The following is a 27,358-nucleotide window of genomic DNA, read 5'->3' as shown; positions in this document are numbered from 1 at the left end:
AAAGTACATGCCCAATTGCCTTCTGACAGAAAATAAATGAAGAGATGAAAAGAAAGAATGGATTAAATGAGAAAAAAAAAGATAGAGTTAAATAAATACATTTTTAATTTCTTTTTTAATCTCCAACAATTAAAACATGAAGGAATGAGACTCCACACTTATAATAGTTAATTTTCAGTGCAAGAGGTTGGTTCACAGTAATTAACACAAATCACATTGTTAAAAGGATGCTTAGATGTGAAATGACTTGATTGAATTTTCTGTGGTATGTTTACTTAGTAATTACCATGCAAGTAACGGAACCTCATGTCACTCAATAGATCTAAATGGGGAACTAACTGTAGAAGGGGATGACCGCTGGCACTTGGGAGAGATCACAGGGCAGAAAGTGAGAGGTGGGTTGGCAAGAGTGTGGGCCAGAAAATGGGGGTGTTGACAGATCTTGGGGCAGAGTGCAGAGTGAGACCCCTGTAATCCCCTCCCTTCCGCCCTTCCAGAATGCACAGTGAGACCCTTTTAATTCCCCCCTCCTCCCTTCCAGAATGCTGAGTGAGACCCCTGTGATCACCCCCTTCCCTCCTCCCTTTAAGAATGTCGAGCTGAGACCCCTGTACAGCGGTGGGCTGTATTTTACCGGCCCCTCGATGTGGGGAGCTGGTAAAATTCTGCGGGGAGAGGCCCCCCTCGACCCACGACGTCGAGAAGGGCCCGCCGCATATTACCGGCGGCGAGGTGACCTCGATATGGCCCCCCCACCGCTCGCCGGCAGCACCCCAATTAGAATAAGTAAAACGCCACTTACCTCTGCAGATTCTGCATCCTGCCGTGTTTCGCTCCGCACGTCCTCATTTTACATAGAACAGGCGGCCATCACGATCACGTGCTGTCCCGTTCACAAACCGAAAACCAGACAGGACAGCAGAAGCAGGAATTCTGGAAGCAGTAATGGTAAGTGCAGATTTACAGGGGTCTCAGCTCGACATTCTTAAAGGGAGGAGGGAAGGGGGTGATCACAGGGGTCTCACTCAGCATTCTGGAAGGGAGGAGGGGGGAATTAAAAGGGTCTCACTGTGCATTCTGGAAGGGCGGAAGGGAGGGGATTACAGGGGTCTCACTCTGCACTCTGCAAGGGAGGAGGGAGGGGGGATTACAAGGGTCTCAGCTCTGCATTCTTAAAGGGAGGAGAGAGGGGGGTCTGGGATTACTGGAGGGAAAGTTCTGCAGGCATGAAGGGAGGTTACTGTGTACCCTCCCTCCATAAACAGTGTACGCTTTGCGTTTGTTTGTGTATGTGAAAGAGCAATGGCACTCTAGTCACCATGTCTGGGGAGGGTGCCAGAAAGGGTAGAAGCATTAAGATTATATGGATGCTGGGGGCAATCGATGTAGCTGGTAGGATCTTGATATGGTCATGCTGTGCCACTCTGAGGGTTAGCCAAGATGGGCAATGCCATTCCATGCCACGTAGTTGATCCATGAAAGCACCTGATGGACCCATCAACACCAATCCCTGCCCTGTTAGGAACCTTTGAATAACTGAAGGATCCAACTTTATTTATTACATGGAAATGGGTATGGCTCATCCTACATTGTGTGATCTGCTTCTCCTGAGGATTCATATGCGTCAGAGGCAAAATCAACAGGCAGGTTTGGTCCATGTAGAGACCCCCAGTTGTGGGCAGCAGCCCTCAAGGGGAGCTCGCCATTACGGTCGCCGTTCATCTACAGGCCCCACATGACATGCCATTGGATGTCAGAGCACCAGTTTCAGAGGCGATTGTGCATGTAGAGAGTGTGGTGACACGCCTCTGTGCCCTGCTCAACGATGACCTGCAGCCCATGGGCTTTGGTGGACATCCTATGCCTGTGGTCCTCACAGTGGCAGTGGTTCTTAAGCTTTACGCCTGTGTAGCATTTCAGGGGCCCACCTTTGTGGGGTCACACAGTCAGCAGTGCACCACTGCATCAGGGCGGTCACCGATGCCCTGCACTGGAGGGCTAGTGAGTATGTCCGCTTCAGGACGGACTCTCACAGCCAGGCCCAGGGGGTCATCGGTTTCGGCACCATTGCCGAAGAAGCATAGGTTTTTGGGTTCATAGACTTCACCCATGTGGCCAGCAGGCCTCCCACCAGATACCAACTGCAGACATTACCATTAAAGCAATCCTGTCAATCTAGATTCAGCTGATATGTGATCACCGGAGATGCTTTATGCAAATCTGTGCCCGCATCTCAGGCAGCTGCCATGACACCTGGGCCCTGTGCCAGTCCCAGCTGTCACCGTTATTCACTGAACTGGCTCAGATGGAGGGGTGGCTTCTTGGAGACAAGTGCTATCTCTTGCAGACATGGTCCCGACACCAATGAGAAACTCCCCACTGCTGCAGAGGAGAGATATAACACCAGACACTGAGCTACAAGAGACACCATTGAGCAGGCAACTGGCATGCTGAAAAAGCGCTTCCAATGCCTGGATAGATAGGGTGATGACCTGTACTACGGGCCAAAAGGCCAGCTCCTTTCTTTGCTGCTCGCTGTGTTCTGCACAACTATGCACCCAACAGGGGCAGCCTGGCATGAGGATACCACCTGCAGACATTACCATTAAAGCAATCCTGACTATGAGGATGCTGAGAACCTACAACCGAAAAGGTGCATGGGAGGACAGATGGCACCCAGGCTCTGCATGCAGGGCTAGCAGTGAGCCAGGTGTGTATGGCAGTGGCTTACCATACAAAGGCTCTCTGATCCATAGGAATGGGCATGAGCTGTGCAAGCCACACATCACCCTTGCTCACCTGCTGTGCAACAATCCACATCTGCAGAATCCCTATGTAAACCATTAGAAGCAGCAGCTAACTGAGCCAATGTCGATGTCACTGCATCCGTGGAGACGCTCATGTGTAATGGTCGTTTGGCAATGATATTGCAAATGTTGGCTCTTCTGAATGGGCCAACGGTGCAAAGGGATGTGACATTGGTGCTACATGCTGGCACACATCATTCGCACAGAGAAAAGGACACATGTTGTTGAGGAACATTTAGTGAAAGACATATTTACATTGCTGTGACACCTGTGCATTCCCATTTGTGCCAGTGTGTTCTTTGAAGATGCTTGTGAGTGCCCCTTCTCGGTGCAACCACTGCGCTAGCAGCCTGACTGGAGGAAGGCTGCTGATTTGATTGCTCTTTGGCTGTGGATGGTTAGTAAGAGTTTCTATAGATATTTTAAAAAGAAAAGAGTTAACAAAGTGAGCATTGGTCCTATAGAAAGTGAGTCTGGGAAATTAATAATGGGTAATAAGGAGATGGCAGATGAGTTGAGCAGATATTTTGCATCGGTCTTCACTATTGAGGATACAAGTAACATCCTAGTATTAGATGTAAGTCAGGAAACGGAAGGGAGGGTGGAACTCAAGAAAATTACAATCACCAGGGAAGTGGTACTGAACAAATTGTTGGAGCTGCAGGCTGACAAGTTCCTGGAGCCTGATGGACTTCATCCTAGGGTGTTAAAAGAAATGGCTAGTGAGATAGTTGATGCGTTAGTTTTAATTTTCCAAAATTCCCTAGATTCGGGGAAGGTTCCGTTAGATTGGAAAATAGCGAATGTAATTCCTTTATGCAAGGGAGGGAGGGAGACAGAAAGCAGGAAACTACAGACCAGTTAGCTTAACATCTGTCTTAGGGAAAATGTTAGAAGGTGTTATTAAAGATGTTCTGGCAGGGCATTTAGAAAAATTCAAGGTAATCAGTCAACATGGTTTTGTGAAAAGGAAATCATGTTTAACCAATTTATTGGAGTTCTTTGTTGGAGTTACATGTGCTGTGGATAAAAGGGAACCGGTGGATGTATTGTACTTAGATTTCCAGAAGGTATTTGATAAGATGCCACATCAAAGGTTATTGCAGAAAATAAAAGCTCATAGTGTAGGGGATAACATATTGGCAGGGATAGAAGATTGACTAGATAACAAGAAACAGAGAGTAGGCATAAATGGGTCATTTACTGGTTGGCAAGATGTAACAAGTGGTGTGCCACAGGGATCTGTGCTGGGGCCTCAACTTTTTACAATTGATATAAATGACTTAGATGAAGGGACCAAAGGTATGGTTACTAAATTTGCTGATGATACAAAGATAGGTAGGAAAGTAACTTGTGAAGAGGACATAAGGGGGCTACAGAGGGATATAGATAGGTTAAGTGAGTGGGCAAAGACCTGGCAAATGGAGTATAATGTGGGAAAATGTGAAATTGTCCACTTTGGCAGGAAGAATAAAAAAGAAGCATATTATCTAAATGGTGAGAGATTGCAGAGCTCTGTGATGCAGAGGGATCTGGGTGTCCTAGTGCATGAATCGCAAAAGGTTAGTATGCAGGTACAGCACGTAATTAGGAAAGCTAATAGAATGTTATTGTTTATCACAAGGGGAATTGAATACAAAAGTAGGGAGGTTATGCTTCAACTATACAGGGCATTGGTAAGTCCACATCTGGAGTACTGTGTACCGTACTAGTCTCCTTATTTAAGGAAGGATGTAAATGCGTTGGAGACAATACAGAGAAGGTTTACTAGCCTTATGTCTGGAATGGGCGGGCTGTCTTACCAGGAAAGTTTGGACAGGCTAGGCTTGTATCCACTGGAATTTAGAAGAGTAAGAGGCAACTTGACTGAAACATATAAGATCCTAAGAGGTCTTGACAGGATGGATGTGGAAAGGATGTTTCCCCTTGTGGGAGAATCAAGAACTAGGGGTCACTGTTTAAAAATAAGGGGTCGCCCATTTAAGACAGAGATGAGGAGAAATATTTTTCTCTCAGAGAGTTTTAAGTCTTTGGAATTCTCTTCCTCAAAAGACAGTGAAAGCAGAGTCTTTGAATATTTTTAAGGCAGAGGTTTATAGATTCTTGATAAGCAAGGGGGTGGAAGGTTATTGGGGGCAGGTGGAAATGTGGAGTAATCAGTTCAGCCATGAACCTATTGAATGGTGAAGCAGGCTCAAAGGGCCCAGTGGCCTACTCCTGCTCTGAGTTCATATGTTCGTACATAATTTAATTCTAGTGTTAGCTATTGGGGATCTGCAACAGTGATGTTATCAAGCTGTCGAAGCAGCCAATCGTATTGAAGAATTCTCAGACAGCAAACGAAGAAGTAAAAAGCACTGATTATTATTAAGCTTTTAGTCATTTTTCAGAGAGCAAAATAAATCTTGGGACAAACACATGGGAATAAGATGGAAGCTGAAATATCATAAACTTTACAAAAATATATTATTTAATAATCTATGGAATTTCTTATCATGATGGAAAAAAATTTGACAATCCACAAATATTAAATAGCTTTTTCAGGGCCAGAGAGGTTTTTCATCAGTAATTATGACTTCTTCTTTGGCCTCCTTGTCTCGGGAGACAATGGGTAAGCGCCTGGAGGTGGTCAGTGGTTTGTGGAGCAGCGCCTGGAGTGGCTATAAAGGCCAATACTAGAGTGACAGACTCTTCCACAGGTGCTGCAGAAAAAATTGGTTGTCGGGGCTGTTACACAGTTGGCTCTCCCCTTGCGCTTCTGTCTTTTTTCCAGCCAACTGCTAAGACTCTTCGACTCGCCATACTTTAGCCCCGCCTTTATGGCTGCCCGCCAGCTCTGGCGATTGCTGGCAACTGACTCCCACGACTTGTGATCAATGTTACAGGACTTCATGTCGCGTTTGCAGACGTCTTTAAAGCGGAGACATAGACGGCTGGTAGGTCTGATACCAGTGGCGAGCTCGCTGTACAATGTGTCTTTGGGGATTCTGCCATCTTCCATGTGGCTCACATGGCCAAGCTTAGCACCCTGTTAATAACCCAACCACTTCATTCAACAAGGTGTAACTTTTTCAAGGACTTTTACAGCAAAACTACTAGTGCAAAATGTGGAAGTTCATGTCAGATCAAGTGATTTCTGAGATTTCCATCTGCAAAGACTTCAACAGCACACCCTATGGAGGAGTGAGAACCACTGACAGCAACCTCTGAATTTGCACATTTAACTGTGCATGTGCGGATGCCAGATGTTTCACAGTCAGTTTCACAGTTGTAATGGTGGCAAATGCTGATCAAAATCCAGGCCATGGTTTTATAAAGTTGGTAGATAGAGCAGTTTCACATGCTGTGCTGGTTCCAGTTGCTAATCTGCAGCCAAAATGGTTTACTCCAGTGACAGCCTACCTAGCTAACTCGGAAGGTTTTGTTCTACTAGGAATTTTGTGCAGAATTAATGCAGCTACCAACACATTAATTCAATACAAAAATCATAAAATAATAACAGCATGAATCTGTCAGTAACCCAAGATGTCACCAACAAATAGAATCTGTTTCGATCTAATAATGAAATGAAATTAACAAGCCTGTAAAGATGCCAGGGCTACAGAACTTCCTTTGACTATTCTTTGAATTTTTCTTTTTCCACAGCTCTAATGAAAAATCAAAAGAATTTTCTATTCCATCTGATTTTCAGTGGCATTTTGTGTATGCATATCCCAATATCTCAAAGGGTTGAAATAATTTTAGACTTACAAGCTCCAACCTAAATTACTTGTCCAAATGTTATCCAAATAATGCAATAATGTTGTGAAAATAATTAGGTTAAAACAAATATGTGTGTGTCTTCTCCTCCCGTATATTGATTGAGTATTCTGAATAAAATGATTGCTCTGTTCCTCTAGTCTTTAACAAATAACACAGACTACTAATATTTTGAACCATGTATATGGTTATCTTTATAAGCTAACGTTTTGAAGTACTGATTAGTTGCTGTAACATTCAAGGCTAATAGAGAGAAGGAAAGTCAAAAAGAGTAGTGGTGAAGACAAGCCAAGAGGTTGTGGTGAGATGAAACAATTTTTACATTTAAAAACTTCCAGGTTACAGGAGAATGTTGTCCCTTAGATCTTAGTATATTATAATAGAAGTTACTAAATTGCTAACTATTTCCTAATTTACAGTTCTCCAAATTATGATAACATTGTGATGTTTATTTTGGTTAATATATTTTTCTCAGCAGGATTCTTTCTGAAACTAACTTGTACTTGATGTCCCAGTGACTACATTCTGCACTATATACGACATTATATATGTCACAATTTCATGCAAAAGCCATTGACTAATGCCAACAATATTAAATTACCATTACCTTTGTTATATACACACACCGTGAGGCGACTGTCAGTGTTCTCCATTATAGGCAGAACTATGACATTTGTGCACTTTACAAGTTATTAAGAGAGATTTTGAAGGATCATTATTGTTATACAGCTTATTTAAGGATTTATTCAGTTATAGCCTGGTACCAAGTGCTTTACCTACATGTCCACTGAGGCACCTGGGACTCACAATCCAGTGCAAACTTCAGTTAAATTGGGTTGAGAAGTTGGAGATAATTGGTCAGAATCCCAGTTTGAAAGTCATACATTCTTATTATATTTACATTACAAATTGCTCTGTCCTCATTTATCATAGAAACTGCTTATGGAAACTTATCACAATGTAATTGCACCCTCCTCCCAGTTGTGCTGCTAGAATGAGAATGTAATTACAATGTGACAAGTTTCCATTATATATGTGAACAAAACAATGTATAATGGAAAAATTTAACAGGAAAAGCACACAGATGTAAGATTTTTATTATGCTATAATCAATCTCTCATGTGCAAAAAGGGACTTGAGACCAAATGTATATTTTAGGTAATGTGGGGTTACAGCTCGGGGATAATTGGACCTCTGTCTTAATACATTTTTTGAAGCTCATGCAACACAAAAAAGCAACATCAGATATGTAATGAATATGCTGTAATTTTTCTCAGTTCCTGAGCAGGCACAGCTTTTACAAAAACCCAGTATAAATTTTACCTCAAATAAACCATTGAAATTTGTTCTCCTGTTTTTCAAAATTATTTGAAGACAAAATACTGAGCAGAAAATTGAAGACACTGAAGAAACATATTGCTTGAGTATAGCTGACTGAATGGTACTGATGCATCCTGGAAAATTAGGTAGATCGCACAATCAAAATTCAGCTCACTGAGTCTCAAGTGTGAGCTCAAATCTCACCTCCTATCCAATGCTTTTCATAGAGGTTGATGCCTTCAAGTAAAAACTTTCGGGATTACATGAAGTACAATTCAATGCATAAATTTAATCGTGTTATTGTGAAATATGTAATTTTTAAAAAATTTTTTTGTTTAAATCCTTATCTTGGGCATTATAAATTTGAGTTACTGAGGAATAAAATGGTAGATGATTTCTTTTTCACAAAACATTTTGTGAGAATTGTAGGAATTCAGGGCAAGCCATTGGGCAATAAGAGTGATGAGTTTATGTAGACAAAACCCATAATAACTTCAGACATAGGAATTTAGAATGGAAAAGTTGAAACCCAAAGTGTGACAAAAATGTGATGACAGAACTCAAGTGGCACAGACAGGAAGTGCATGCAGATGTAAAATTTTTCATATGTTAGATGCATAAATATACAGTTGACCATATACTTAAGCAGTCTGGGCTATCTTCTCTAATGAATTAATACTATGTTTTGTATTCACAGACACTACTTCTAAAGAAAATTCCTTGCAAAGCAAATGCCCCTTCGGGTTCTTTCTTTGCCCGTGACAATACTGCCAACTTCCTAGCCTGGTGTAGAGAAGTCGGGGTGGATGATACCTGCCTTTTTGAGTCTGAAGGTTTGGGTATGTAGTCAACTATGTTTACATCGTAATATACTACATTGGGATTAGCTGCAATATAGGATATCATGAAGATTGTATTGTGATGAAATACTCAATATGTTAAGTATCTTCAGTAGCCTGCATTGGTACACTGAGTTGTATTTGAAAAGCCCCATTTAGTCTGATGAATGCATTATCTGTGCTGTCTGGAGAATAAATGAGCCTTTGTGCAACTCAGAGACCACTTTTCTCAAAAATACAAAAGGTCACTTGACAAAAACTGACTGCAGTGCTTATCGTTCATGTAACTGATATGCTCTTTTATGTATTAATGGAACTGTTTTGCGCAATCATTTCCAACTGACAGCTTGACATACTTATCACTGGCTTTTTTCTGATATACTCTAATGCAAAATAAAGCTGTCAGTGATCTCAAGAGAAATGGCCTCAAAGATGACCATCTGCACTTTGATACTATTGGCTCAAATATTGCTTTTTTAGGACATACCACCAATGGAAGAAGTCTTCTTCATTGCAAGACAAAGAAGAGCTGAAGCAGGGATTCTTATAAAGGTTCCACCTCAGTTGGTGTTGGAATGCTGTATATCATAATATTGTATGATCAGTGTTGTAATTTGTGTCCTTTGACTGATTTTCCATACTGATTTCATTCATCAACCATTCTCTTTTCCCAGTTACTGTGTATAATGCAACATTCATTATCACTTTGTTTTTCATTAACGCATGTGAAAAGAATCTGTGTGTTGGCTGAGTCTCTAAAATTCCCCAAACAAAAGTCTTACAGGATTTGTAGTTTGTCTTAAAAGATCCTATTTGTTTGGATAAAAGTTAGTAAAGGTGAACTTATGCTATCTCTTCAACTATATACTTTCAAGACCCTGCAGTGTTTTAACATAAGGTATTTGTTTAAAGTAGCACTTTGAGAATTGATTAAAAATATTAAACTCATCACTTGTTGCTAACTTAGAAGTATTTCAAAACCAATTAGAAGTAATAAACCTGGATTAAAATCCTGGAGCACTGAAAGACATTTTCAGGTTTTAAAATGTACAGGATTGTTCTGTATAATATCAGAGAACTCCGGAAAAGCAATCAGGAGCAAAAAAACTGGCTGTTTTATTTTCCTCCCTATCCTTCGGGACATTAAAGGCCATTGTAGTGTAAGTAAAACTTTTGTTTAGATCAAGCAGGGAATTTCTGTAAAATTTTAGTACTAAACATTATAAGGTAGGAGTAGAATATATGAAATCATATTGCATGCATTCATTCTGATAAATTCTCAAACTAAACCAAAATATTGTGATCTTCTTATATTTAGGTTTCTTGAGGACAGCTATCAACACATTTCTGAAAGAGTTTAGTTATTTGTCTTCTAGAATGAACTCAGCTGGTTATATAAGCCAGTGAACTATTGAATCCATTCTAAAACAAGTGTGAAATAGGCATACCGAGGGCTAATTTTGGGGACTAACATCCTTTGCCTAAAGGACGCCTGAAAATCTTCTGACCTGAAATTGTATCTGGCCGTTTATCATGTGGCTGCCTAAAACAAGTATTAGGCTCTTTACTAAAGCTAATAAGGGGCCTGATTCCTATTTTACAACCCCTCAGGGAAATTGTGTTGGTGTGAGCAGAGCAGGGATTCGTACCACTCCACTCAGATTTTCTAAATGTGGATGCGGCCTAGCCAGTTACCGCCAGTGAGAAAACTAATTTTTTAAAAAGTGATATGGAGCCAGGATGAGCAAGCGAGTTCCCCCCAGCTGCTTAACATTCCAGTTGTCAGGCCCCTTTCTCCTTTGTACTGTCCTCCACTCCTGGAACTTAACAGGGGCTGGTGGCTGAGATTTGCTTATTCAGTTGAGCAATCTGCCTACAGAGGTGTGGCAGGGTTATTGAGTTAAAAGCAGGCTTAACTAGTATATGCAAATTAGTCCCAACAAAGATTACCCCGGAAGTGTTTACTGGCCTAGTATAACCAATGAGTTAAATATTAGAGTGCTTGGTGTATTTTTGTGATGTTAGCTGTCACAAACTAAAAACTAGTTTGTAGTTCAAAGTAAAACACTGCTTATTTTCCTCTCAAACTTTGTCAGCTTCTAGTAACTAGAAAATTTAAATATGTTGATATTCATGCAATTTTGTGTTGTGGCAGACCTTTTGTTTAGTGAATGCTTGCCCAAATATTAACAATTGTTCTACCCCTCCTCCCTTCAGCTTCAATAGTTGACATCAAAACACAGAGCTGAAAATCTGCCCTGCTACAGACTGGACTCATCTGTGTTCTTTGATGTGAAAAGAGCTTTTGGAACTGATTGCACTTACTGAGCAATGGTGGCAGTGGCTGCTTACTGTCAGTATAGAAAGAAGTGGCAGCAGCCTCATTTTAGCTACTATTGCTAATTTGAAAACTGTGAAAGTGCTGGTGATGAAACAGCTCCAGAATCTGTGGCTGATACTTTGTTGGCCAAATTCTGTTGCTCTTCTCCTTTCATGTAGTGTGCCTCTGGATGATGTCACACATTAGATGAAAGGTGTAATGCAGAGTTAAGTTTCAACCTATGACATTATTATATTATAGGCCACTGAAAGGGGAAGGAATATAAATATAACAAGAAACACCTATAAAAGTTAGCATTTGCTAAAGAATCGATATCTTGGCGGGGATTTTTCCCTCGGTGGACGGGAGCTGTCCACCGACTAATAAGTCGGTGGCGAACCCCCTTCCGCCTGGCCTGGGGATCCGATCTGCATTTTGCAGTTCCCCGGCCTTTAATTGTTCTGAGGCAGGACTTCCACCCGCTTGAGGCAGGTAGTCCCGCCTACTGGAGCTGCCGGCCCATCAGTAGGCCGGCAGCTCTTAGTCCTAGCAGCGCCACTGGGAGCAGTAGCCACTGCTGGGACTGCAGCCCAGCTTCACAAAGAAGATGTCGGGGAGCCACAGAAGCAAGGGAAATTCTTGTTGCCTTGTCAGGTGTGATCAATCGGGCCCCAGCGAGGCAAGGGTGGTCGATTGGGGGGACAGGGGGTGTGTTGGGGGTAGTTGGGGCAGTGGGGACAGCCCTCTGACGGGCACAGGGTGCCCGATCAAGAGGGCCACCTCCCCCAGGCCGTCAGAGAGCCGCTTTTGTCAGAAGGCTTTTCTCGGGCCTGGGCCGCCCAACTAGTCACAGGTAAAAACCCCGTGGCGGCTGGCGGAGGCCCTTAAGTGGCCTTTAAGTGGCCACTTAAGGGCCTTGATTGGCCTGGGGCGGGCGGGCCGTTTTTCACCGCTGCCGCCCTGCATAAAGTGGTGGCGGGAGGCGGGAGGGAATCAGGAAGGGCCCCCCGAGCCTCCCGCTCCATTTTATGCCCCCCTCACCACTTTTCCACTCTTTGGTGGGACGTAAAATTCCGGCACTTGTCAGAGTTTAAATAATTTTTGGATAGCAATAGCAGGTAGAGAATTGTTTAATCAGTAAATAAAATTTTAAGGGAAAGCAATTTCTGTTCTACTTTCCATTTGCCTGCATTTGAGCTTCTCTAAACTTCTTACTAATCCTTTCTATTCACAATTCTGTAGCCTGGGAGAAGTCCACACCTTTGGTAATATATAGTGTTCTATCGTGTACTTTCTAGTTGGAGAGCTGGCTATCTCAGAGAGGATAAGGTGGATTTATATCAATTCCCCTTGGTAAGGATACTCAAAGTAATGAGAAATGACATAGGCCGAAAATTTACGGTGGGTGGACGGGAGCCGGCCTCCGACGTAAAAGTCAGTGGCGAACCTGCTTCCACCTCGCCTGGGGATCCGTTCTGTATTTTACGGGTCACCAGGCTTTAATTATTCTGAGGCGGGACTTCCACCCGCTTGAGGGAGGAACTCCCGCCTCAGTGAGCTTCCGGCCAATCCACAGGCTGGCAGCTCTAGTCCCAGCAGCGCCCCAGGGAGCAGTGGCCACTGCTGGGACTGCAGCCCAGCATGACGAGAAGGTGCCTAGGAGCCAGGAAGTCAGGTAGGTTTTGGTTGCCTCGCCGGGGCTAACCATTTGGGTCCAGGTGAGGCAAGGGTGGTCACTTGGGAGGAAGGGGGGCATGTTGGGTGCCGGGTGTGGTTGGGGTAGCGGGGGCAGCCCTCCATCGGGCACCCTGTGCCTGATGAGCAGGGCACACCCCACCCCCACCCTGGGATGATCGCAGCCGCCTGGTTTTCACAGGCCACTTTTCCTGGCTCCAGGACACCCGCTTGCCACAAATGAAATCTGCGTGGAAGCGGGCGAAGGCCCTTAAGTGGCCATTAGGTGACCACTTAAGGGCCTTGATTTGCCTGGGGCAGGCGGATTGTTTGTCGCCCCCCGCCCCCCACATAAAGGTGGGCGGAGGCGGGAGTGGGGCGGGAAAGCCTCCCGGAGCCTCCCGCTCCATTTTACGCCACCCCCGCCACCATCTCCGGCTCGTTAGGGTGGCCTAAAATTCCGGCCATAGTCTTGGACAAAAAAGCCTGGAAACCTGCAACATAGGCATGAATTTATGACAATTTTCAGCGCAAAATTTGCACCTAGGTGACCTATACCAGTTTTTACTCTACACTCGAGTTTCCTTGATCTTTTGTGCCAGTACATGCTACTTATTAACATAGCTCCACCCCTATTCACTTCAGTTCTGAATGAACTACATATTTACACTCAAAGTTTAGGCACTATGGGACCCAAAATCATATTTATGGTGTTTTATTTTGATTGCGTTTTAAATGAGATTTTTAATTTCTCCTAAGACCCACACTTTATTGTCCGTATCATTGAATGGATTTTAGTAGCATCAGAAAGAGTTACAGTAACATTTGAAAAGCTTCCCATTTTGCATTTTCTTCACCATGCTGTGCCTAATTTGCATAAATGATGGTTTTGTGACTTTATGGAAAGTGACGTTAACATTGCTATTAAGAGGCACTTGAAATAATATGCTCAATGATGCTTAGTTTGGCTTTCGCCAGGACCACTCAGCTCTCGACCTCATTACGGTCATGATCCAAACATGGAAAAAAGAGCTGAGGTGAGGTCAGAGTGTCTTCCCTTGACATCAAGGCAGCATTTGACTGAGCGTGGCATCAAGGAACCCTGGTAAAATTGAAGTCTATGGGGATCTGGGGGAAGACTCTCTACCAGTTGAAGTCGTATCTAGCACAAAGGAAGATGGTCGTGGTTGTTAAGACAAATTGGGCTGAATTTTACCGGTTCCCTGAAGTTGGGGGTTGTGGCAGGGAGGCTCAGAAAATACTTCTGGGAAAGGCCCACCACAGGCCTCGATGCCAGGAAGTCTCTGCCCCATTTTACTGGCGGCAGCGAGGCCTCAGGGCGGTTCCCCCCCGCCCCGGCCGCTTGGCGGTGGAGCCTCAATTTAAATATTTAAATAAATGTTAATACATGCATAAAGACCTACCTTGTCCCGACGGTTGTCCCATGCCGATATTTCGGCCGGCAGCCAGAACTCCCGGGCTTTCGGATCTCCTTTCAGAGTTCTGAGGCGTGACATGGGTGGGGAGGGGGGAGGAGCGAATTTTTCAGGGCGGGGAGGAACGGGGAAAAGTGTTCCTATTGGTTGCAGGGATGGTGGGAAGGGGTTGAAGGTCAAAGGTAATGAGGTTTGGGGGGAAAGATCGGGATTACAAAAAATGTTTTTTTTGGGGGGGATAGGGCAGTTTATATATTGAGTACTAAGTGGGGGGTGGGAGAGGGGATTCAAAGTGGTGATAAAATTTTATTTCAATTTTTAGAGCAACGGGACTTTTAAAAATTTAAATTAAACTGAAGGGCTTGAAGCCCTTTCAAAATGGTGCCGGCGCCTGCACGGTGGCGCCAGATGCCGTTGCTAGGGATGGACCGCCCGCTCCCTTTACGTCATCGGGGGCAAGCGTTCCATCCCCTCCTTGCTAATGAACCACCTCATGAAATATCATGGCGGCTCCGTGGTGCACGTCTCGCTATTAAAATTCATTCCATCATCTCTGCCCTGGGACATCACTGCTGGAGTTCCTCAGGCAGTGTCCTAGTCCTAACCATCTACAGCTGCTTCATCAATGACCTACCCTCCATCATAAGGTCTGAAGTGGGGAAAAAAACAGAAAATGCTCAAAATACTCAGTTTTCATGAAAGGTCATCGACCTGAAATGTTAACTCTATATCCCTCTTCGTAGATGCTGACAGACCTGCTGAGTATTTGCAGCATTTTCTGTTTTTATTTCAGATAGCCAGCATACACAGTATTTTGCTTTTGTATCAACAGCAACTGATATTTATATAGTGCCATTAAGTGCTTCACGGAAGCATTATAAAACAAAATATGTCAAAGGAGGAAAGTGAGGTAGAGAGGCGGAGAAGTGTAGGAAAGGAATTCCAGAGCTTAGATCCTAGGCAACTGAAGGTGCGGCTACCAACAGTGGAACAATTAAAATGGGAAACTCAAACGGCCAGAATTAGATAATTTGAAGCGTTGTAGGGCTGGAGGGCATTACAGATGTGTGGAGGCACGAGGCCATTGAAGGATTTGAAAACAAGGATGAGAATTTCAAAATCAAGATATTGCTTGACCAGGAGCAAATGTAGGTACTAGAATTGGGGATGTTTGTGAATAATTGCACACTACTCAGTTTGACTCACAATTCCTCAGATAATGAAATAGTCCATGCCCGCATACAGCAAGCCCTGCACATTGCCAGGCTGGGACGGATAAAGTGGCAAGTAGCATTTGTATCATTAAATGCCAGGAATTGACCATTTCCAACAAAGGAGAGTCTAACTGCCTCACCTTGAGATTTAATGGCATCACCATTATTAAATCCCACACCATCAACATCCTTGGACGTTAGCATTGACCAGAAACTTAACTGGATCAGCCACATGAATACTATGCCTACAAGAGCAGGTCAGAACTGGGTATTTTACAGTGAATAACTCACCTCCTGACTTCCCAAAGCCTTTCCATCAGCTACAAGGCACAAGTCAGGAGTTTGATAGAATACTCTGCACTTGCCTGGATGAGTACATCTCCAACAGCACCCAAGAAGCTTGATGCCATCCAGGACAAAGCAGCAAGCGTGATCAGCACCCCATCCACCACCTTAAGCATTCATTCTCTCCACCACTGGCACAATGTGGCTGCAGTGTTTATCATTTACAAGATACACCATAGCTCATCAAGGCTTCTTTGACAGCAACTCCGATTCCCAAACCCATGATCTCTACCAGCTAGAAGAGGTACTTGGGAATGTCACCACCTCCAAGCTCCTCTCCAAGTCACACTTCATTCTTACATGGAAATCTATCGCCATTCCTTCAACGCTGTTTGGTCAAACTCCTGGAACTCCCTACTTAACAGCATTGTGAGAGTACCTTCACTACACAGATTGCAGCGGTTCAGGAAGGTGGCTCACCATAACCTCCCAAGGGCAATTATGGGCAATGAATGCTGGCATTACCAGCAAAGCCCACATCCTGTGAATAAATAAATTAACTTTAATTTTCAGACTTAAGGAGGGATTTGAAGGAGGAATATGTGTAAATACAGCACTTTCCTCAGACCCCATTGTTTATGTTGAGTTCTGATTATTTACATTGTTTTTTATATTCTAGCATGTGCTAATGAGATTCTTAGGAAATTTCTTCATATGTACCGGTTGGAAAGATTGGCATAAAAACTGGTGTAAATTTCTGGGTGGAGAAACTGTTAGTTCTGACTGGTACTCAGTTTTATGATCTTGGAGTTAGAGCACATCATTTCACTATATTTTATAATTTTAGTTTTATAAATATTGTTCTCTTTTGATGTGTAGTATTAATTCCTTCACTTCAGTAGACTTACATGAGGAAACAGATTAAATCCATAATATTTTTATAGTTTTTATAAAAGCGTAAGCTACAATTATGCAAATCATTCTAAAGGCAACACAATTATTTAAATAAATAGGCATTTTCATAACAAAGCCTACAGTCAAAAAGTTAAAATGAATAAATTGCATAAACATAATTTAAAAATTGTGACCAAAAGTCATAAAGTGGAAAATATTATAATTAACTGAAGTGCAATTGTCTGTTATGAAGTAGCTTTGCATATAGAAGCATTGATTAATAGTTGATATTCTATCACTAATTGGTCTTCATGCCTTGTGTTTACAGTCCTTCATAAACAGCCAAGAGAAGTATGCCTATGTTTGCTGGAACTGGGAAGAATAGCTTCCAGGTAAAATTATACTTCCCTTTTCTTTTTATAGCTAAAAACATGAATCATTTTCACTTCATTAACTGCTTGATCAAGTGCCTGAAGCCAGCTCATGTTGCTATCTATACCAGGACAATAAACAGTGCAAGAGATGCTCAAGATTGTATTCAGCAACATCTTGTGGGCAATTCTTGAAACAGTTCTCCAGAATGCAATGTTGTGTCTCAGGACTGTGATCACCACAAAGATTCACAGAATTTGCTGATCACAATGGGCTGAATTTTACCGGCCTCTTGATGCCGCGGGTCGCGGTGCGGGAGCTGGTAAAATTCTGAGGGGAGAGGCCTGCTTCGACCAGGGACGTCGAGAAGAGCCCACCACATATTACCGGCGGTGGGAGGTCTTTGGTGCAGCCCTCCCGCCGCCTGGTGGCGGGCCCTTCTAAAGAGATGCAAATAAATTTACCTGCAGGCAATGGCTGTCCCACGCCAATTTTACGGCCGCCATTCGTGCTTCGCACGCTTTTGGAACTTTGTACAGAGGTCCGAGGCGAGAACCTGATGGGGAGGGGAGAGGAATAAAATTTTCAGGGTGGGAGGGGTGGGGGACGGGGGAAAACAAATTCAATCGGTTGTGTGAATGGCGGGAAGGGTTTCGAGGCCAAATGTTAGAAGGTTGGGGGGGAAAGTTCGAGAAGGGAATAAAGTGTTTTTTGATAATAAGTGCCACTTAAATGACCGCTAGTGTGTGTGGGGGGGGGGGGGGGGTTGTTGGAGAAGGGCCTCCACATCTTTATTAACTGTTAATAAATAAATTAGAATTATGTACCAGTAAAAATTATAATTAATTTTAAGGGCTTAAAGCCCTTTAAATATGGCGCCTGCGCAGTTCACTGTTGCCGGGAACATGGCAACCCCCCCACCCCCTCACACATCATCGAGGGCAGCCGCTCCGCCCCCTCTATTTAAATGAGCCCCAGCGGGTAATATCGCCAGGGTTCCTCGGAGGCACATCCATGATGGAAGGCTGCTGAATTGAAAGTGCGCCACCAATAGCAAAAGAAACAAGTTAAGAAGACATTTTAGCCAGAAGCTCACAATACTTTGAATTAAATTCAAAAAGGTGCTCTAACTTGTTAAGTTATGGGTGCAACTAGAGGCATTTTGACCTGCAAATAAAATTAATCGTCAATGTAATTCAGTAATTGATGATTATCTGGGCTTGAAAGGAGTTGCATTGTCTCAGATATCTAAAACCTGTTATTAATTTTTCATAATGTTAGGGCATTGGTGCCACAGTCAGAGGGCCTAAGTTTGAATCCCATCTTCTTCTGGCCTATGAATTTAGCTGCTCTCTTTACGTGAATTCACTATTGTTCCTGCATGTAAGAGATGTGCTGGGGATTTTCAGCACTATTTCAAAACTCATACTTTAATTCTATAACTATAGACATGTGACAATGGCTAACAATTGAGGTGTTTCCTTTTTAATCCATGGATGGATGTAGGTGATACAGGCAAGGCTGCATTACTGGGCAAAGATGGTGGTGGGTCACCTTCTTAAACTAGTGGTGATGGCATTGTTCCCACAATGGCATTAGCTAAGAAATTAACTAAGTACTAAGATAACTTTATAGTACAGCAGAGGTAGGACATACATGGTGGCATCTATAAGTGTAAGGGAGCAGCTGTTCATGAAAATTTCCAAAGCAAAACAAATCATATACACATTGAATAACAGTTAAGTGGTTTACTGCCTAAACAACTCTCTATTAAATGGAGAATATTGGGTGTTTACTAAAATTATCTTTCAATTGAAAGGTATGTTTTTCCTGTTTTGCACAGTCTGCTTTGTAATTTTCCTCAATCAAAAGCATAGGCAATAGATGGTCTTTTAAGATGTTAATTTGATTTACTTAATTAAATTGATGGCTCACCAAAATTACTTTTGTCTTTCTGAGACTAAAATTTACACTTAGTGGATTGGAAAGTACTTTGTAATATAGTTTGAAGGACAAAGTGAGACTTGACATTGTCACAGTCAAATAACTACAATTATCATCTGTTTGCAATTTCAGAAAAAGGTGACAAGCACAAATTAATGTAAAGCAACAAAGAAATTTTCCCAAGAATTCTGATGCAATTTTTATCTTATAAATGGAGAAAATATAAGTCATGTGTAATTTACCAATATACATGGCTGAATTTTGTGGAGGAGGCAGGGCTCCCGGCGCCAGGCCAAAAAGGATGAGGGCACCCCGCCTTGGCCTTTTCGCATCCCCCATCGGTGCAATTCCCCATTGTTCCAGAGGCGATGTTTCGGCACTGGGATCCCCCATCCCTTTAAAGACGGGGATCCCGCCTCCAAGAGCTGCTAATCAATCACAGGGCCGGCAGCTCAGCAGTATCAGCAGCGGCCACCGCTAGCGGTGGCCACTGCCAGTACTGCAGAGGCCTTGGTCCCAGGCCCAGCGCTGGAACCCCAAACTTCAGGTAAGTGAGGCGGGGTTGCCGGGCCCAGTCCGGAAGACCCTGGCGAGGGTGCTGGAGGTGGTGGTGATTGTAAAGTCCAGAGGGAGGGACGTCCTGGGAGGTGCATTGTTTCCTGCCCGGGGCTCTCCTTGGGCCACAGATTGCCCATGAAGGAGGGACACCACCCCCCCACCACCCTGCCCACAAGCCTGCAGGCAATGCGTCTTGTTTTACAAGGCGCCCTCCCCACATGGCAAAGGCAGCCCCCCGCTGCTGGTTAGTACCCAGCGGTGGCGAGAAGCGGCCCATAAGTGGCTGTTAATAGGCCACTTAAGGGCCTCAAAAGACCTCTGGGTGGGAAGGCTATCTCGACCTCGGCAAGATCGCTTGGCGATGGGCCCTTCACCCCCCTACAACTCATCGTGATTCTATGGGTTCCCCACCCCTCCCCAGCCTCCAAGCTCGCCTCAGGGGGGCCCATAAAATCCCACACATGTAAGTGTAGGATTTAGAAGTAAATGGTAAAAGTCCTTTGTTGCTTTTCTCCTAAAGTATTTTGACAACTTTAGAATAGTACAAGAGGTAAGATGTTTGTCATGCATAGTCAATATTAATGAAGGAAAATATTCATGCAATTGTTTTTGTTTTCATGGTATTTAGGCGTTGCTGGCTTGACCAGCATTTGTTGTTCATCCCTAATTGCCCTTGAGAACTGAGTGGCTTGTCAGGCCATTTTAGAGGGCAGTTAAGAGTTAACCACATTGCTGTGGTCTGGAGTCACATGTAGGCCAGACCAGGTAATGACGGCAGATTTCCTTCCCTAAAGGACATGAGTGAACCAGATGGGTTTTTACAACAATCAATGATAGTTTCATGGCACTGTTACTGAGACTAGCTTTCAATTCCAGATTTTTATTAGTTAATTGAATTTAAATTTCACCAGCTGCTGTGGTGTGATTCGAACCCATGTCCCCAGGGCATTAGCCTGGGCCTCTGGATTACTCGTTCAGTGACATTACCACTATGCCACTGCGTAAATCTAATATATAAAGTTTACTCAAGAATACTGTGCAATTGTATATTGGGAAAAATAAGTATTTTTGGGGACCAGGTGGGTACAATACTACTATTTCAATAGTACCATCTCATCTGAGATGTTGGTTTGAATCTAGCCCAAATAGGATGGAAAGTTTCATTTTGCTAGCTCATTCAAATCCTAAGCTCAGATATTCTTCCCACCAGTCAACAAACACTTAAGTAAGAACATAGGAACAGCAGTAGGTTATTCAGCCACTCGAACCTGCCCTGTCACTAAATTAGAGTGATCTGTACCTCAACTCCATTTACCTGCCTTTCATCCATATCCCTTGATTCTCTTACCTGACAAAAATCTATCAATCCCAGTCTTGAAAATCTAAATTGACCCAGCATCCAGAACCTTTTGGGGGAGTGAATTCCAGAAAGTGCTTCCTGATTTCACTTTCAAATGGCCTAGTTCTAATTTAAAAATTGTGCCCTTTTGTTCTCTGTTCCACCATCAGAGAAAATAGCTTCTCTTTGTTCTCTGTGCTGTATTCCATACATCATTCAATCCCTTAATACTTTTAAATACCTTGATTACATCACCCTTCAACCATATAAATTCAAGAGAATAGAAGACAAGTTTGTGCAATCTGTCCTCATAATTTAACCCTTTAAGCTTTGGTATCATTCTGGTGAATCTATGCCGTATCCCTCCTGAGGATCCAAACTAACATTGTACTGCAGATGGGATCTTATCAAAGCTCTGTACAACTGAAGTGTAAGTTCCCAATTTTTAAATTCCAACCCTCTTTAAGGTAAAGGCCAACATTATATTAGCCCTTTGATTCATTTTTGTACCTGTGCCGGCACATAGGTTTGGTAGTCCAACCACATCCTTTATTTGAAATCAGGATCAGTGACATCAGTGTTCCAAAGCTCCTCATCTAAGACTGAAAAGTTTAGACTCTCCCGTCAAGGATGTTGTCATCCTCATAATCCATCTCTCCTTCCTCCTGTGCATTATGTATCACCCAGTGCTGTCCTTTTCCTATAACTAGTCTGGTGCACCCTGATGTTCATCTTTGGGCTAGCACTGGGAAATGATGGAATTAATGATGGTACAAGTGATAGTATGTGGGCAGGAGGATGGTTTCAGGTAATCAGCTTGATTCCTCATTTGGAAGACAGAGTAAAGAGAAATTAATATAAAGCCAGTTAAATGTGAGCAGCAATGAATCTTCCAGAGTGCAATGCAATTGCAATAAACTTGCTGAGGGTAGATTTTGTCTGCAGAAGCCTTAAATGGCACAGATGCATCATCTATGTACAAACCTGTTGCTCCATCTCCAATTCCTTCTGCCACTGATGACATGTGATGGTCAGTACCGTCTTCTTGTGTCTATTTGCCAATCCTCCACTTGTGAATTTTCTCTCCTTGGGATCATGCACTGTCTCTTCTTGGTACTGTTAAATGCCAGTCTCATTCTGCTAATTTTAGAATTTGAAAGGGGACCGAACGGCTACATGCAAACTGGAAAATTCATCATTGTGACACGTATAGGAATGGTAGTGAAAGTCGTGCTATAAATTCAAGCATGTGGGGTGCTGGTAATCATGCATTGCCTTACATGGGTGTCAATGGACTATTAACTGTCTGAGCAATGGTGTTTAACAATATCCATACTGATAGTACATGCAACACTGAGACATTTATTGTACCAACACCATGTCTGCTGCTTTTGAGACCTTGAGTTTCGTCTTCAGAGGCTATGGTTTGAATGGGTCTTGATAGCAGTCTTCATGCTTTTCAGTTGTGGAAAGGGCTTGGTTCTATGCAGATCTTTGGTCATCCACAAGGGACATCCAACAGTTGGGGCAAAGTAGGGTTTCTCAAGCTGAAAATGCATCTGCGCCTCCCAGAAGGCCTCCTCAACTCCAGAAGAAGTAGGTAGCAGGCAGAATCAGCCAGCTAGCACTTATGCCAAGGTACTGGCAGTAGTGGCAGGGCCAACTCATAATATAGCTGAAACAGGTGCAGAATTTTCCTTTCAAGGGTTGGGAAATAGATGTTGGGACCACTTCCAGGTCCCAAACCTGCCCCAAGAGGGAAATAGTCACTGGTCCCGATTTTGATGGGGTGGGGGAGTTCTCCGCCTTAATTGGCTTGGAGACTGGTGTGGTCACACAGTGGGAATGGAGAGGGGACTATGCAAGTGTGGGCCTGGTTTAAACAGACCATGCAGCCATTTCATTGCATTACCTGCTGTTGGAAAGATGTCTCAGGAGAGGCAGAGACCTGGAACCCAGACAGGCTTGTCCCTTGAGGTCCTCCTTGAGGCTGTGAGGGAGAGGAGGGAGGTCCTCTTCCCGGAGGGTGGTAGGAAGAAGCCACCCTCCTAGACCAAGTAGGCCTGGATGGAGGGAGCTGACATAGTCATCAGATGGGGTTTGGTGTGCAGAAACTGGGTTCAAGGACCTTATTTGCTCTGGCAAAGTGAATCCAACAACGAACCCTCAGGACAGGCCTCTGTGCATTGATCCTTCAGAAGGCACACCAGCTGAGGAGCCTGAGGGTGCATACTGTTCCTGAATATGGGAGGTGCATATGCCCAGGGAATGTATTGACCCCTCAGAATGGCTCAGAGCCATAGTGCTGCTGAGGTCCTGCCAGCACTGAAACATGTAGCTTCCAATGAATAGGAGCAGCTGGCATTCACCATAGAGGACAGTAGTGCCTTGTCTTGCAGAGAGGATCTCAGCCATTGGCACAGAGATGCCATCAGGTCAGCACAGGTTGCGGGGAGAGTGGTCAGTAAATGCTTCGGCAGTCCAGGGGATTGTCACCCTGCTGGCATTGTGGGGCTAAAAGGAGGGGCAAGTCTGCCAAGCAGAATTGGAGAGGGCTGCTGGAGCACAAGTAAGGCAGCAGCTGGCAATGGGGACACGATTCTCAGATTTTGAGTAACATCCTCCTCAGGAAGGGTAGAGCTCCAGGCACCAGGAGCACAGAGGAGAGGGCCAAGGAACAGGAAGGCAATGGAGACTATAACTTCAGCATTGGATCTACTGGTGAAGAAGGAGCTACCTTGAAATGACCGAGAACCAGTGCTGCAGGAGATTGTGACTCTTCGGGAAGATGGTCACGGAGATCTGTGCCCTCGTCGCCAAAGACTTTACACCTTGCAGCACTGCTTGCCATGCCCTGTCAGTAGCAATCAAATTCCGTGTGGCCTTGAACTTCTTCGCTTCTGGCTCCTTCTAAGGATCAGCTACGAACCTTGGTGGTATCTCACAAATGGCTGCACACTGCTGCATCTCACAGGTGTGTGATGCCCCATTTGCGAGAGGTGGACAGTACATTAAATTCCAGGCAGATGTGGCCTCGCAAGCACAGAAGGCAATGGGTTACGCCTCCATCGCTGGATTCCCCCAGGTGCATGGGATAATTGACTGCTCCCATGTGACTATCAAAGCATCCAGTGACCTTACAGTCAGATTCATCAATACGAAGGGCTTCCACTCCTTCTACGTTCAACTGAACCGTGACAACAACAGCCTTCTGCATGTCTGCACTCGCTTTCTTGGCAGCTGCATGATTCCTTCATCTTCCGCCAGTCCAGGCTGCTGCAGCTATTCATACCACCACCCAAACTTCAAGGGATATTCCTTGTCCGCTGGAATCCATCCGTGAAGAGATAACTATCACCCCTACATCCGTACTTGAGACAGAGGTACAGAGGCACTACAACTGGAGGAATAAGACTCGAGCATTTTCTTTCCATCTTGATATGGCAGTTTCTGACTAATTTTAATAACCATGGGAGCAAGCAGGCATTCATCTTACCTTCCCTTGTGGCACTGTGAACCAACACTAGATGAAGTTTCATAGCCACTACTGGGGTGTCTGCATTATTCTACTGTGTTGATCTGAGACTACATGTGTGTCAATGAAATGGAATAATTTCTAATTCATATATGCTGTAAGGTTGCTGTTAGGTTCCATAATTGCAATCAGCATTGCCCTCTCAAATTGTTCTTTCCTTGGGGAAAAGAGGCATATTTATTCTGTCATGGAAGCATGGTTCTTTTTCTCCTCTGTTTAAAAATTAAGGGGGGCTGTGTACCTTTAAGGCAGATAGAAACTTTTAGGTTCTCTGGGCACAGTGTGCCAGCAGCAAGCCTGTTTTCTAGGCAACAGCAGGAGAGAGGGGGCCACCTGCTGTATTGTGTCAGTTGACTGTGGGTAACTGTGACTCTCTCTCTCTCTCTCTCTCTCTCTCTCTCTCTCTCTCTCTCTCTCTCTCTCTCTCTCTCTCTCTCTCTCTCTCTCTCTCTCTCTCTCTCTCTCTCTCTCTCTCTCTCTCTCTCTCTCTCTCTGTGTCTCTCTCTCTCTCTGTGTCTCTCTCTCTCTCTTTCTCTGTGTCTCTGTCTAGCGTCCGCATTGTCGGAGGTTTGATAAGCATGGCTTATGCCATGGTATCACTATAGAGCAAGGTAAGGAGGCAGGCTCCAAAACCTACCTCAGCTGGTACAGAGATTGAACCCACGTTGTTGGCGTTATTCTGCACCACACACTAGCCATCTAAGCTAACCACCCCAGTACATCTCCATTGGTGGTTTGAAAGAGTTTGTCCCTGTGCTGGCTGTAGTCTGCAGGTCAGGAATCAATAAATAGCACTGCTTAGTGACAGCCTCCCTACTGAAGCATAGACAATGAAAGCAATTGACTTAAGGCATACACAAAGTAGTTGGGCCTGAGTTGAATAATGTAAGCCCTGTGCCTCTCAGGGTTGGTGCCAGACATTTGAGGGACAAGCATACCCTACTTTTCCTCCATTCAAGGGAACTCCTCTTCCTAATTCAAATCCAGGATATGCAGGTCTAATGGAATGCCCATGATGAGCATTGTGCTTGTAGCTGTGTTTTAAAAACTTGTGGCAGCAAGAATTCTACTGTCGGAGTGTGTGCCAAAGGAGTACTGAATTGCAGAAAGCATCAGCAACGAGCAGGAAAAAAATATATACTAGCTATAAGTGAAAAATGTTCACCTTTGCTGGTCAAAAGTTGCATGAAATCAGGAAACCTAGCTTTAAGTAACTGAGTTCTGAGATGAGCAACATGGAGGCCTCTAGGCAGTTGCAAAGAGGTGTGCATTCATTCTGTTTGGGCTTGCTATGCTTCTTGTGGTTGATATTCCCAACCCCTAGAATTCGTTAACAGTATAGGGATATAGATAGTTCTGTGTTTATTTCCATTTTTACATTGTCAGGACTACTGAAGTTTAGCATGTCGGGAACAAAAAAAATGCAGATTACAACAGGTTCTATTTGGTTAACAATAATACATTTAGACAATTTTTAGTGGTCCCACAACATCTTCATTGTGTCTTCCCATGGCCAGTACTATGAGGAAATGTCTTTCTATATTCAATGATTATATCTAACAAGAATTGAAAGATACGCAAATCTTCCACTATTACCAATTACTTGGTTAGATTTTCTGCACAAGGAACTATGAAAAATCGCCAGATTAATTAAATCAAAAGAGAAAGATTAAACAGGGTCTTACACGGAAACAGACTGTTTGTGTAGTGAGTGAGTGTGAAGCCAGTTATAGGAAGAGGTCCAGTGAGAATAAGAAGATTTACAACATGTCAGCCCCTCCAGACATACAGGAAAAGGATATATTCAGTGTATCCAGTCACAGTGATGCTGGCTGACTTTTCATTAAACAGGCCACATGAGCTATTAGCCAAAGAAAACAATCAATTTGTAACTAGAATTTCATTTATGAAGAAATGGAATTCTTTTGGATCGATATAATTTGAAGCAGTTTTGTTTTATCCCTATTTATTTTGTACCTTAGCTACCATTTACAATGAGCCTAACTTATGTTTTTATTTCCTAGCTGCTGCTATACATACCTATGATGTGAATCAATAGCTATTTCAAAAATCTCTGAAACCTGCTTTTTATATTCTGTGAATGTTAACACATCTCCAGGTTACTCTAATTTTCAAAACTCTACTTTTTATTTTCAGCATGACAAACTGTAACTAGTGCAGTGCCACAGGGATCAGTGCAGGGGCCTCAACTATTTACAATCTGTATTAATGACCTGGATGAAGGGTGCGACTGTATTTTAGCCATATTTGTTGACAATACAAAGATAGGAAGGAAAGGAAGTTGTGAGGATACAAAGGACTGGATTTTATAATATTATCTTATAATTTTATAATTATATTTAATAATTTTATAATCTTCCGTGCAGCAGCTCATTTGCATCCCCAGGGTGGGCTGCCCCCATCCCCCTGATCACGGGGACGGGGCAGGCTGTCCGTCGCTGACAATGGCGTCAGCTGCTGTGCACAGACGCTGACATCATTTTTAAAGGGCCATCAGCCCTACCAGATAATTTAAATATTTAAAGGTAAATTGAATTAAAATAAATAAATACATCTCTTTTGCCCCTCTCCCACCCCGCCAATAATAAATAATTATTTGTCCTTTCCCCCCAAAACACTTACCTTTACCATCTGACCTTACCCCCCTCACCCCCCCTCAAAACCGCACATACTTACCACACAGTGGCGCAGTGGTTAGCACCGCAGCCTCACAGCTCCAGTGACCGGGTTCAGTTCTGGGTACTGCCTGTGCGGAGTTTGCAAGTTCTCCCTGTGACCGCGTGGGTTTCCGATAGGTACTCCAGTTTCCTCCCACAGCCAAAGACTTGCAGGTTGATAGGTAAATTGGCCATCGTAAATTGCCCCTAGTGTTGGTAGGAGAATGGTGGGGATGTGGTAGGGAATATGGGAAAAATGTAGGATTAATATAAATGTGTGGTTGTTGGTCAGCACAGACTAGGTGGGCCGAAGGGCCTGTTTCAGTGCTGTATCTCTCAATGACTCCATAACTACAACGCCTCCCACCAGCCCCTACACCCGTG

General features: G+C 43.7%; 1 protein-coding gene across 1 annotated transcript in view; it reads left to right on the top strand.

Moving 5' to 3' along the window:
• The window catches only part of LOC137377334 (growth arrest-specific protein 2), a 198,408-nt gene that overhangs the window by 40,964 nt on the left and 130,086 nt on the right, over positions 1–27,358 (top strand). Inside the window, exons 4-5 of the mRNA XM_068046916.1 lie at positions 8,584–8,725; positions 16,877–16,940. Coding sequence (XP_067903017.1) covers positions 8,584–8,725; positions 16,877–16,940 — 206 coding nt within the window. The remainder of the gene's footprint in view (positions 1–8,583; positions 8,726–16,876; positions 16,941–27,358) is intronic.

Source organism: Heterodontus francisci, chromosome 14 (assembly GCF_036365525.1).
Source record: "Heterodontus francisci isolate sHetFra1 chromosome 14, sHetFra1.hap1, whole genome shotgun sequence".
Lineage (NCBI taxonomy): Eukaryota > Metazoa > Chordata > Chondrichthyes > Heterodontiformes > Heterodontidae > Heterodontus > Heterodontus francisci.
The sequence above is the reverse complement of the archived record's forward strand: the minus strand, read 5'-3'. Positions and strand labels throughout refer to the sequence as shown.